A 12,801-nucleotide genomic window follows, 5' to 3' on the forward strand; every position below is an offset into this window, starting at 1 on the left:
TGTGCTTGGAGAACACATTCAAACCACAGGAAATGAAAACGGCAGTCTGATGGAGGAGTTGGATGGGTCGGGAAGGTCCCTTACCTCAGAACGACCCGGAACTGGTTGAACACCTCCCGGATCTGTCTGAGGTTAATTATCTGCAAAGAAGAGAGCTAGGTGGACGTTAGATCTTAGCACCATGGGGCCAAGGCTCTGTCTGCATTAGTAGAGAAGCCAGGACCCCTGGGCTAAGCATTGACCATCTGTCTCAAGAACAGGACATCTGCAGTCTTTCAACGAAAGTGGCAGTACAAGCCTTCTCAAGAACAGAGGAACAACTGATTAGTAGTTTTCAACCTAAGTATTTACTAGGGCTACAAAAACCACCTTTTCTAAATGAAGATCACTGTAAAATAAAAATGATTCTAGTTCTTGAAAATACTAAGGCAAATTTTAATACTCCCCACCCAGCTCTCTCTGGCTTTCACAAGGTTCCATTACGAACCTTTCTATGTAGGTACAGACACATACACACTTGTGGCTGGAGGATGGCCATCAGTCTCCCTCTTGGCCCCATAACCCATAAGCATTACCCCTGACCCAGGGTCAGTCTGGGGTAGCTCTTGCAGGGCAGGCAAGAAGAGCCCATCCCTCAGTTGTCCCAGCTGCCCACAGTAACAGGATGGGGGGTCTGCCCATGCAGCTCCCTGATGAAGAGTTTGCTGGCCTGCACTGTAAAAACACAATGTATCTTTCCCCCTCAGGGCCCTTTCCCACGTAGCTGTCTCCCTCCTTGGCCCACTCCAACGTGGGTCTTAGGGGTCTTCCTTATAGACAGCCAGCGTAGCGTGATCATCATCCTTTAATGGCTTTATTCCACCTGCTACAGCCAGCACCGGAGGTGCTACAGCTCACCTCATCCCAGCTCGGTTACATTCCCCACTATATAAGCAAGGCTCCCAAAATACACAGGGTGGAGCCTTTTGCCAAAGTCACTCAGCAAGGAGACAGCTTAGGTGGTATTTGGTCCAGGGCAGCCTGGCGCCAGGGCCCACTTGTATCCCAGTGATGGACTGCCTCCTGTCTGTACAAGGCTGTTCAGGCTGCTAGCCACTCCGCGGGGTACCCTCAGCCTCATAACTGTACATGTGGAAGCTGAGACCTCAGTGGGCTGAAGGGATTCTGAGGCCAGGGGTCCACCACCACCCACTCTACACCCATTGCGTCCACTCAAGTGTAAGGTTCCATGGCCAGCACAGCACACGCTGGGGTGTGCCCAGGACAGGGACGCCCTGGCTGGTTGGACATGGGGGTCCCAAGGAGGAGCTCCTTACGTCAATCTCATCCAGCGTCCCCTCCAGGTACCTCCGCACCTGGGAGTTGATCTCGGCAATCTGGATTTCATCCAGGGCATCATAGTTCACCAGGGGGCGGTTGGCCTTGGAGTAGAATGAAATATATGTCCGTGAACAGGAAGCACCTCAGCCCAAATAGGGGCAGCAGGGGACATTCTGAGAACCATGGTGGGGAGGATGGGCACAGGCCCTAGCCACCGAGCCAGCTCCATTCCCTTCACCATCAGGTCCTGGTGGCAGGGCCTGACTCACAGGCCAGGTGCACCAGTCAGCAAGGGACAAAGGAATCAGTGAGGGAAGCAAAGGCTGGGCCTGCTTCCCTCAGGAAACAGGGGGGCCTGTTTCTCCAAGCCAAGGGGGTTCTGCTGGCAGATTCTAAGATGAGGACCATGGGAGAGAGGCAGCTGCATCTGCCTCGAGGCCCCTCTGGGCCATGAGCAGCAACCCAGGCAGGCTGCTGGAGAACTCCAACCCCAACCCCTGCACTCATGGCTCCTTGCTACTACCCCTCCACTGCCCCAACCTGCCCCACCTCCCCTGATCTTGACCCATCATGTTGTCTCTCCCTGTACCCTAACCTGACAGGCCTCTAGCCCCCTTCCGCTTTTCCTCCTGCCTACTGCCTGCGTTCCCTGACCATGACACCTCTGTCCACCAGGTAGCATTGGTCCCCTAGCCTCTACCCCAGTCTTTGTCCCTCCAGTCTCCCTGCCTATCTGGCCCCCAGTCCACCCAGTCCTTCTGCCCATCCAGCATCCCTGCCCTGACCCTCTCGCCCCCTCCCCACCTAGTACTTCTGCCCCCCTGACCTCAGTCCCTCTAACATTCTGGTCACCCCAGCCCCACCTCCAGCCCCTTACCAGGCTGTCATGGATGGCTAACTCCTGCTTGAGCAGTGCCAGTTCCTTCTCCAGGTTCTTGACCATTCGCTGCCAGGGAAGCATAGTTGGTGGGGGCAGGGAAGACAGTCAGAGGAGCCACCCTGCGTCTTCCACTTCAAGCCCACAGTTCCCTACCCTCTGCTCAGATACTCTAGCCCTTCCTGGTGGTCCATGGACTGTGATCTCAGCATCTGGATGACTCCCTCCCCACTGGTGACTTTTCACAACTAGGGTAAGTTTAGGGTCTGAAGGGCCTCAGCAGTCCCTGGCCTCTGCCTCTTACAGTGGAGGAGACTAAGAAAAGTGAGCACAGCCACCCCTAGGGCCACGTCAAAACCCAACTCCCAGGAGCTCCCGGGATATTCCCAGTGCATGCGGGCAGTGGCCCTCTTAGGGCAGCCCAGGCCTCCAGGATGCCTTCCGTGCATGCCCCTTTCACCCTCATCCTGCCCAATCACTGTGTAAAGGCATCCTCATTCCCACTGATAATTGTGTCACCTCCAATTTTTGTTGCTACAAACAGTGCTGTACGAACCTTTCTGTCCTCTTATCTCTGGGTCCATATAGGTGTCTGTATGATAACAGCAATGTCTATGGCTCTACATGACCTGCCCCCCATTACATCTTTTGGGCTGCCCTCCCCACTCCCACTACATTAGCACACGACTGCCTCTGCCCTGCCAGGCCTCTGTGCCTGGGACGCCCTCCTCCCAGGCATTTCATGGCTCATTTCTTCGCCTCCATCTAGGTTTTGTTCAAAAGCTTCTAAATTAGGCACACCTCAATTACCCTCACTGCCCCCAAACCCTACACCACTCTTTTTAAAACTCTTGCTCTAATTTTTTCAAGGCACATGTCTATCAGCAACATACCCTAGAGCACTGCTGTCTAATAGAACTTTCTGTAATGATGGAAATGTTCTGTATCTGTGCCACAAGCCACTTATGGCTGTTAAATACATGGAATGTGATGAGTGTGACTAATGAAGTAAATTCTAATATTTTTAAAATTTTAACTACTTTAAGTAGCCACATGTGTATACTGGCCACTGTATTGAACAAGTGAAGCCCTAAAATTTACCCAATTTGGTGTTTAAATGTTTGCAAACTGACAGGTTGCCAGCTTGATTCCCTGTCAAGGCGCATGCCCGGGTTGCAGGCCAGGTCGCCGGTTGGGGGTGTGCAAGAAACGGCCGCTCAATGTTTCTCTCCCTGTCTTTCTCCATCTCTTCCCCTCTCTCTAAAAACAAATAAAATCTTTTTTTTAAAGATTTTATTTATTTATCTTTAGAGGGGAAGGGAAGGAGAGAGGGGGAGAAACATTAATGTATGGTTGCCTTTCGTGCGTCCCCTGCTGGGAACTGGCCTGCAGGGAACCTGCCTGCAACCCTGGCATGTGCCCTGACTGGGAATCAAACCGCGATTGTCTGGTTCGCAGGCCCGCGCTCAATCCACTGAGCTACACCAGCCAGGGCCAAATAAAATCTTTTAAAAAATAAATTGTATGTATTTCAGGTGTGCAACATGTTTTGATAATACCATATTTTGCCATGTATAATGTGCACTTTTTTGTCCAAATTTTTGTGGGAAAAATAAGGATGAACATTATACATGGTTATAATGATTACATTCCATGGGTATTCTAATCCCATGTATAATGCACACAAAAACATGGGTGCGCATTATACACGGCAAACTACAGTGTATATATAGTGAAATTATCACTACAGCCAATCTAATTAGCATAACCATCTCCTTACCATTTCTGTGTGTGTGAAGAGTATCTGAGATCCACTTTCTTAGCAAGTTTCCAGTATATGACACAGCATTATTAACTATAATCACTATGCTGAACATAAGATCCTCAAAACTTATCAACTAAGAAATTGTACCCTGGGACCAACATCCCCCATCCCTCTACCTCAGCCAGCACTTCTGGGAACCACCACTCTACTTTCTCCTCTATGAATTTCACTTTTTTTAGGTCCTGCATGTAAGTTGGATCATGCAGTATTTTTCTTACTGTGTCTGGCTTACTTTACTTAGCATCATGTCCTCTGGGTTCATCCACGTTGTCGCAGACAACTTAGCAGGATCTAGAACTGACCTGTTTCTTATGTTTATTGTATCTGTTTCTCTCCCGGAGCCAGCAGACTGTCAGTTCTTCAAGGACAGAGATTCATGTTTTTATTTGTACGCTAATGTATCCCAAGTGCTTTACAAAGTGCCTGGCACATAGTAAGCGCTCCATAAACTCTAGGTGAATAGGTAAATGATACAGTTCCAGAAACAGAAGTCCTAAGTCATTTTACATTTGATATATACTGTCTGATTGCCTTTCATGGAAGAGATGAAAGGGACTTCATGCTGAGAACCTTCACTATAAAAAACAGGTCTTCCTTTAGTTGTCAAAAAATGTCCACTAGAGGGAGTCCCTGACAGCAGGACCCTGGGACCAAAGCTGTGACCAGTTCACAGCAAGGGGTGGCAAAACCCTGGAGTCCTGGTGGCTCGGTAGCAATTCAGGGCACAAAGCCTGGTAGTTGAGGCACAGGACCGGTGTCCATCCTGGCTCTGCCCCTCTGGGCAGCACCAAGACTGTCTCCTTCAGATGGGCTTCCTATGGGGTGAACAGGAGAGGCTTGTGGGCCATGCCCGACTCATCCCCATCCCCCCTCCAGGCTGAGGGGTCTCAGCTCTAGAAAATGCCTCATGCCATAGCTGAGCAAAGTGTGGCTGAACTGTCGGGGGTCTCCAGCTGGATGACTCTGTCCAGTGTGGCGCAGGGAGTGACGCTTAGCTCTCTGGGCCAATCAGGCGATGTGAGGAAATGGGCCATCTGCTCCCATGGGTCACCAGCCTCCATGTCACATCCTGAGAGCATGTAAGCCACTTCTCCTGATGCCTGGCATGTTCAGTGGCCTCCTCCTGCCTCTTTTACTAACCAGAGAGAAAGTGCTCAGAAACACAGGGCTAGAGCAGCAGACCCCACGGGACATGGTCTGGTAGCACCTCCTGGCTGACCAAGCCCCTTATAAAAATCAGGAGTATTTTCTGGATGGAATTAGTGCCTTGGAAACAACACAGTCTCATACAAGTTCCCTGATGGTCAGGTGCTTTCATCATAAACATAATGGAAAATTCAGAGTTCTGCTTAAGTGCAGCCCCAAGCTAGGAGCAGCTCTCAGCCTGCAGTTTCCCCGCTGCACCCCCACTGCACCCCCACTGCAGCCTGCAGGAGCATTTCCTCTTGGCAGAGTAGGGTACCCCGAGTCTCTCTCTGCTGTCTGCTCATGCCCAGGCTCACAGCCTTTGTACCACCTCACAGAGTCAGCCCGTGGAGCAGCAGGCTCATCGGAGGTCATCAGTCCATCCTCCCTAGTTCACAGATGAATACTCTGAAGCTCAGAAGCTGAGCAGCTCACACACAGAGCTGGTAACAGAAGTGAATCAAGAACCCGGTCCCCTGCCTTACGACCAGGCCCACCAGACACGGAAATTCTGCAGAAGCCAATCCATCCCCTTGAAAACAGGTGCCAGCACTGAAGATGGTCCTGGGAACAACCTGGGAGTACCAGCTGCTCCAGGCCAGGAAAGGCAGCGACCCAAATAATTTTTTATGTCTCTCTCAAGAACTCATGCATATAGAGGAAAATGCTCATCATACGGATTATAAGCACATTCACATCTGAGGACATGGAAATTTGGCTGTCCAGGACCAACAGTGCAGACTTCAGAGCAGAAATTACAGTAAAGAGCAGGCAAGCCCTCCCTGGCGGGCACAGCACCCACCCAGCCAGGCTCACCGGCTGTAATGCGAGTGTCCTGAGCTAAGAGAACACCAAGTGAGAAAACAAGAAAAATAAATAAGCAAATCAACTTCAAGCTACAGAAAAGGATAGAAAATAATACCATGAAAATTAGACCACCCCAAAATATGAATTTAACAACATGCTGCCAATTGGCTTTTTCTTCTTCTTCTTTTTTTTTAAGAAATAAAATATTTCAACCCTGGCTGGTGTAGCTCAGTAGATTGAGCCCGGGCCTGTGAAGCAAAGGATCGCGGTTCGATTCCCAGTCAGGGCACATGCCTTGCAGGCCAGTTCCCAGTGCGGGACACATGAGAGGCAACCACACATTGATGTTTCTCTCCCTCTCTCCTTCCCTTCCCCTCTCTCTGAAAATAAATAAATAAAATATTTTTTAAAAAGAAATAAAATATTTCAGCCCTGCCTGGTGTGGCTCAGTGGGTTGGCCATCGTTCAGCAAAGCAAAAGTTTACTAGTGTGATCCCCAGTCAGGGCACATGCCTGGGTTGTGGGTTCAGTCTTTGGTCAGGGCACATAGGAGAGGCAACCGACTGATATTTCTCTCTCACATTGATGTTTCTCTCCCTCCCTTCCCTTCTCTCTAAAAATAAGTAAATAAAATCCTTTTTACAAAAAGAAATAAAACATTGCAGATAAACATGAAGTTCCTGTGTACCCCAGTTCAAGTCCATTTCCCCGGACCTCCCAGAGGGAGCCTCCAGCCTCATTTCCATGTTTTCACCTCCATGTGCTTTTACCCCACACACATGTGTATACGGATGGTACCCTGTCCGACTTAAGCCTTTGACTTTATAACGGTGCAAAAGTGATATGTGTTCAGTAGAAACCAGCTAGGCTAAATGATATTTGGCAGGTTAAATGCATTTCAACTTACGATATTTTCAACTTAGGATGGGTTTATCAGGCACAACCCCATCACCAGCTGAGGAGCATGTGTATCCATAAATAATCATCAGTGTTGCTTTGCATGTTTTTATACTTGGTGCAGATGTGAGTTGCTACTGTTCAGGCCACTTCAGTCCCCACTTGAGATCCTCCATGCTCACAGCCCTCGCTCTAGCTCCCTCCCTCCACAACTCCTTGAACTGCTCTCCCATTAAAGGCTAGTAGTGGTCATGTCCCTAACTTTTCACCGTTACCGTAGGCTGTGTGAGCACTGTCTGCTGTAAATCCTTTACACACATACCTGGGAATGTCTGTAGATTATACAGGCAGAACTGACAGGCAGATCTATAGACATGTGGACAGTACTAGGTGACATTTACTGAGCATTTACAACTCGACAGCACTGTGCTAAGGTTTCCACCCATTATCTTATTCTTCCTAACATCTTTTGAGAGTGTGTTCCATTACTGCCCAAGTTCACAAAGGAAGAAATTGAGGCTTAGAAAGAGTATCTTGCTGATGAAGAGGCCAAGGCTCTTAACGACTGAGCCAGTGGTTCTCCAAGTGTGGCCTCAGAGCAGCCACAGCAGCAGCACTGGGGGACTTCTAGAAATGAGAACCCTCAGGCTCCATCCCAGACTGATGCAGGCAGGAACCATGGGGATGGGTCCAGGGACCTGTGGTTCAACAAGCCCACAGGGTGAGTGATCCTCACTCCTGCCCCAGTCAGAGAACCGGCTCCAGGCTGTGCTCCCTCCTCAACCATGAAACCATGTGTTAGTCCCGCAGAGCCACTGGGACTGCCATTTCCCTCCAGGACTTAGAGTCTGGGGAGTTTAACTGGTTTGTCAGAAGCTTAAGGCATGCAGAGGCTCCTATCTGTAGGAAATATGACGCTATGAGTTTTAAAGGAAAGTCAAATGATCAGTAAATGTGTTCTTACTTTACTAAAAATGGCCAGAAATGCTCTCCAAAGTGGTTGTAACCATTCTACTCTGACCAGAAACAGAGGCGTTCCTGTTTCAGAATGTCTCACCATCACTTTGCACTATCAGAAAACCTCTAATTTTGGCTAGTCTGGGGCTGAAATTCCACTGAGGTTTTAATTTATTTCCCCAATCAGTGCTAGTGCTGAACATGCCCTCTGGTCAGATCTGCTTGCTGGAAAGGATCCTCAGGCTGGGAGCAAAAAGCTTCTGTAGTGACACACCCAGAGGAGTGTGAGAGACGTCCACGCTGGTTTACCTCTGAGACAGCTTTAAGGAACTTCCATACAGAAGCCCATAGTACTCAGTGGCCCTGAAGTCCTACATGTAACCTGGATGGAGGCCCGGACCTAGCCCTTTCACCTTGGTGGCAGCTCCCAAGGAGGTGTCCAGGGACTCGGAAGACTCTGGCCTATTCCAGAATGGAAAGGGACTGACCTAGGGTTGCATCTTTGGTTGAGGCAGAAAGGGCTACCAGGCTCTTGTGACCCAGGCAGCAAACCCACACACCTTCTGCACAGTGAGAAGCTGGCCCATAAGTCCCCCTTAGTACCTCAGCATCATACTTTTCATTGATGACAGGCTCAGTGGTGACCAATTTCATCCTGCTTGCGAACCGCAGTGAGGACAGCTGAAAATAGATGCCAATTACTGATGAGTGGAGACATTTGCAAGACAGGTAAAAGGAGCCCACTAGCAATAACAAATCTCTGCTTAGAGACACATTCCAAATGGGACTGCAGTGTCCCCTGGGCCCATGAAATGATGTCAGGGAGGTCTTGCCTGAGTCCCTCTGCAGAGGCAGCAAGCCAGGGTTAATTATGGTGGGGGCCCACGAGGCAGCCACACAAGCAGGTGCTAGGGAAAGAGCCCTGACACAGCCCCACTGCACTGATGTTACCTGAGGGGAGGAAGGGTGCCTCCCTGGCAGTGGGAGCAGCCACAGGTAGCATAAGACCGGCCTGAGATCCCGACCTCATACCACACTGGGCTGACTCAGAGCCCTGAAATAGGGAAGCGGACTGGGTCGCAGGGCAGATGGGTTACTCAGAAGTGACCCAAAGGAAGGACAGAAAGGGCTCTTCCTTTGGCAGTCCAGCTGGGTCAGAGTTCTGTCACTGACCAACCATGCAACCTCAGACAGGCCTTGCAACTTCTCTGTAGAGTCGGGGAGACCTGCCTCGCAAGGTCACAGGAGACGTAGTGCGGAGGTGTGTGCTATGCTCTGGGCAGAACTGGCCCCCAGGGAGCCCGCAGGAAGACCCTGCGTCGACAAAGTTGGAGCTGCTTCAGTTTGGGGTGGAATCGGACTCCCGCTCCAAGCACAGCGGCGAGTGTGGCTACTTCTCCCTCACTGGGGTTCTTCCCCCTCACAGACATGGAGCATCAACACATAAGGCAGTATGACCCATGAGGAACTGTTTTAAAGTTTTAAAACTGTTGGAGAAGAGGATCACTAGCTTCCACACCCTCAGTATGTCTTTGTCCCAAACCCTGAGACCTCCCACTGCTCCTCGGGACTCTGTGGGCTCAGTTCTGGGTGCAGACCTTGAGCAGTGTGGGTACAAGCTTCTGGGTGTAGCAGGTACCAGGAGAGTTGCTCCCTGGGCAGCAACTATCTCTGGAGTAGGGATAAAGGGACAAAGGCCTTCCACTGTCTCCAAGGGCATATTTCTCAACCAGGCAGCCAGGAGGCCCAGTGTTCACATGGCTTCCCTTGGGGTACAGCCATGCTTTGCGATGCCATGATACAGCAGGTTCCTGAAACCTCCCTCTGGGGGTGCTGCCTGCACAGCAGAGGGAGCTCCCATCCCTGGCCTCCCTGGTCCCAGGACACTTAGCAGGAAAGCTTCCCCTAGAAGCTGGGAGGCCCTGCAGGAATGCACTGCTCTGCAGTGTCCCTGGAAATGACCTCAGTGGATTATCAGATGACTGAAGCTTGTCCTAAACATCCATGTTTGAAAAGCAAAATGTCTAAGGAGAGCTTTCCAAACCTTATTATGATGGGTGGCCCTTCAGAGGAAAAAGGGAACCCCAGGCTGTGTATGCAGCTGTGTGGGCTCACCTGTGTCACTGTCTCAGCCTGTATTAAGGCCTCTGGTTCTCTTACACTTGTCCCCTTCCCACGTCACTTGTGTCCAGTTGCTGAGTATATCTCCCTGAGTTACAACTCTATCCACAGCCCTTTCCTACTCTAACCCCATGACAGCCCAGCCACCTGCAGAGCAGCCAAGGCCTCCGCCAGGCTACCAGGGCCCCATCCAGCAGCACCTGCAGTTTCTTCCTCTCCTTCCTGAGCCCTACTCTGCAGTGGCCAGATGTCCCAGGCATGGGCCACACTTTCAGGCCCACCAACTCCTTGTCAGGAACATCACTACTTTCCCGACCACCAAGCCAGCTCAGTACCCATCTTCCTCACCCCAGCTTCAGGAAAAATGGCCCCTTCATGGCCCCCCGCGTCCCCCCCACACACTCACCTCCTCTGAAGGTCTCCTCCGTCTGGGCCTCACATTCCTTAGGGCCATGGTTGGAAACTCAGGCCCAAGGCCACATATGATGCATTTCTACCAAGTTACTCCCCCCAACCACTTTGCAGGAGACAGATGCTTATCTGCTCATACCAGCCTCATAACCATGGCCTGGAACTCTGGGTTACTTTCAAGATGTTTAAACACGTGTGACTATGAAAAACAAGGAGTCAGCTGTCCTTGATGGCAGCTCACAGGAGCAGCTCCCTCCGAGCTGGCTCTCAGCCTCCTCTCCTTGCCTAGGCCCCATGCCAAGCCTGCCTCCCCTTTGCCTCTTCCTTGACACTGCTTCTGCCCCTTGGTACTTGGTACTTGGATCCTGGCTGAACCTCCCTCAGCAGTTTTGGCTGATTCTCACTTCCTGAGTCCCTCCACTCTTGACAATGTGCGTGGCTAGTGTGTCAGCTGAGCCAGCGTGGAGCCAGCCCTACCCCGCCCGGGCACCCCCAAGGAAGGACTCCAACCTGGTGGCGTTGGCTGTCTTTACGTACCGTCTCTTCTAACTGGGCAGCTTCTCCGTAGATATTTGTCACAAGGACCATATTGCAATTTCCCCCTGCAGAAGGCAGGACACAGAAGGGCCGTGAACCATGTGGGTTTTCTGCCAAGAGATCCTTTTGAGGCTGGCAGGGTTCTGTTATGAATTGAATGTTTGTGTACCTCCAAAATTCGTATGTTAAAGTCCTAACTGCCAATGCGTTTGGAGGCGGGGCCTTTAGAAGGTGATTAGGTTTAGATGAGGCCTTGAGGATGGGCTGCCGAGATGGGATTAGTGCCCTTACGAGAGGACAGAGACCAGGGCTCTGTCTCTCTTTCCAGCCTCTTTCTCTTTTCTTTCTCTCTCTGCCACATGAAGATACAGCAAGAAAGCAGCCATTCACAAGTCAGGAAGAGAGTCCTAATGAGAAACCATCCCTGCCACACCTTGTTCCGGGACTTCTGGACTCCAGAATGGTGAGAAATAAATGTCTGTATTTCAGCCGCCCAGCCTGCGGTATTTTGTTGCAGCAGCCCAAGCTGACTAAGGCAGAGCCAGAGAGTTCACACCTGCATGTCTGAGGCTGGGAGGCGAGAGGAAGAGGCAGGAAAGGTGGAGAGGCTGCCAGATGAACCCGAAAGAGGAAGCAAGGGAACGGCAGAGGAGACACGGCATATGACCAGGAAGGGCAGGGCAAAGTTTTGCTGATGGCAGCACTTAGTTAATAATCAGACTCCAAGGACAGTGTCATCAGGCCCAACACAAAAACCTGGGGGCACAAGGATGACAAGACACAGCCCCCCACCCTCCGGCAGGGACACTGTAGAGGAAGGAAAGATGTTATGGGAGAGGCCTTCCACCTGGGTCTCCAAGGTGATGAAGGGTTCTGTCAGCTGGTTTAGGGATGAGAGGAAACCGGAAGGCATTCTCAGAAGGGGCAAAAGCTTAGGCAAAGGTGCTAAGGAGTGAACAGCAGGACAGGCTGCAGGTGAAAGAAGAGGGCACGGGCTGGATTCTGCCTTTCGGGTGTGCCTGAGGCCGCTGTGCGAAGGCCACAGGTTAAGTCCACGCCACCAGGAAGGAGCAAGTCCATTACCACCAGCAGCAGCAGATATGCCCAGGCCTGTCCCCCCTCCTTGTGCACCGATCACCCCCTCACCTAACGAGTCCTTCAGGGCATGGGTGAGCTTGCACTGCCGGAAGGGGATGTGGTCCCGCTTCTGGTCCCCAAGGGCAATGATGGCCTGCTCCAGGAATGACAGCGACTTGTTGATGTAGGTGGCTTCCTTCAGGACTCGGCCCTCAGACTGCAAACCAAAGGTCAGTTTGGCTTCAGACCAAGTGGAGAGGCTGCCCCCTAAGAACACTGCTGAGCAGAACCCAGGACTTCTTGCAGTGTCACGGGGTTGTATTCCACCTGGGGCTAATGATGCTTGCGGGAACCCTCGCAGGAACCCTCTCACACACACTCATGAATGCTCGTGTGACTATGAATACTACATGAATATTCATATAAATACTCACTTAAGATTCACACTAATATGAATATTTTATATTCATACTTGAGTAAATAATCCTGTGAGCATTTATGCGAATATAAACACATACGAATGCACAAGAGTACTCATGTGTTTTTGCACTTGGGTATTTTAACTTATCTTTCAAAGTTGCATATGTTAATAATGTTTGAAATTAGAATTTTAATCAGTCCAATCATAATACTGCTTCATACATAAAAGTCAAAAAGACTTTAATATACATTACCTTGTTAATTACCATAATTCTAAGTTTAAACAGGGGGTAACTTCTTATCCAAATAACAATCAGAGAGGTTAAAAGATTGATTATAACTTATAATAGGACTAAAATTAGAAATC

At 50.4% G+C, this 12,801-nt stretch overlaps 1 protein-coding gene across 7 annotated transcripts in view; it reads right to left on the reverse strand.

Annotated features, from left to right (window-relative positions):
* The window catches only part of KIF9 (kinesin family member 9), a 41,724-nt gene that overhangs the window by 11,911 nt on the left and 17,012 nt on the right, over positions 1-12,801 (reverse strand). For 4 of the 7 annotated variants that reach the window (XM_053669071.1, XM_053669066.1, XM_053669072.1 and 1 more), the window contains 6 exons: positions 12,084-12,231; positions 10,938-11,002; positions 8,472-8,549; positions 2,198-2,266; positions 1,317-1,421; positions 85-155 (listed from right to left, as the gene is read on the reverse strand). In XM_053669071.1, the coding sequence (XP_053525046.1) occupies positions 85-155; positions 1,317-1,421; positions 2,198-2,266; positions 8,472-8,549; positions 10,938-11,002; positions 12,084-12,231 (536 nt within the window). The remainder of the gene's footprint in view (positions 1-84; positions 156-1,316; positions 1,422-2,197; positions 2,267-8,471; positions 8,550-10,937; positions 11,003-12,083; positions 12,232-12,801) is intronic. The other 3 variants (XM_053669068.1, XM_037130281.2, XM_053669069.1) reach the window with 3 other exon arrangements.

This window comes from Artibeus jamaicensis, unplaced genomic scaffold (genome assembly GCF_021234435.1).
Source record: "Artibeus jamaicensis isolate MK-2021 breed Jamaican fruit bat unplaced genomic scaffold, CSHL_Jam_final contig_519, whole genome shotgun sequence".
NCBI lineage: Eukaryota > Metazoa > Chordata > Mammalia > Chiroptera > Phyllostomidae > Artibeus > Artibeus jamaicensis.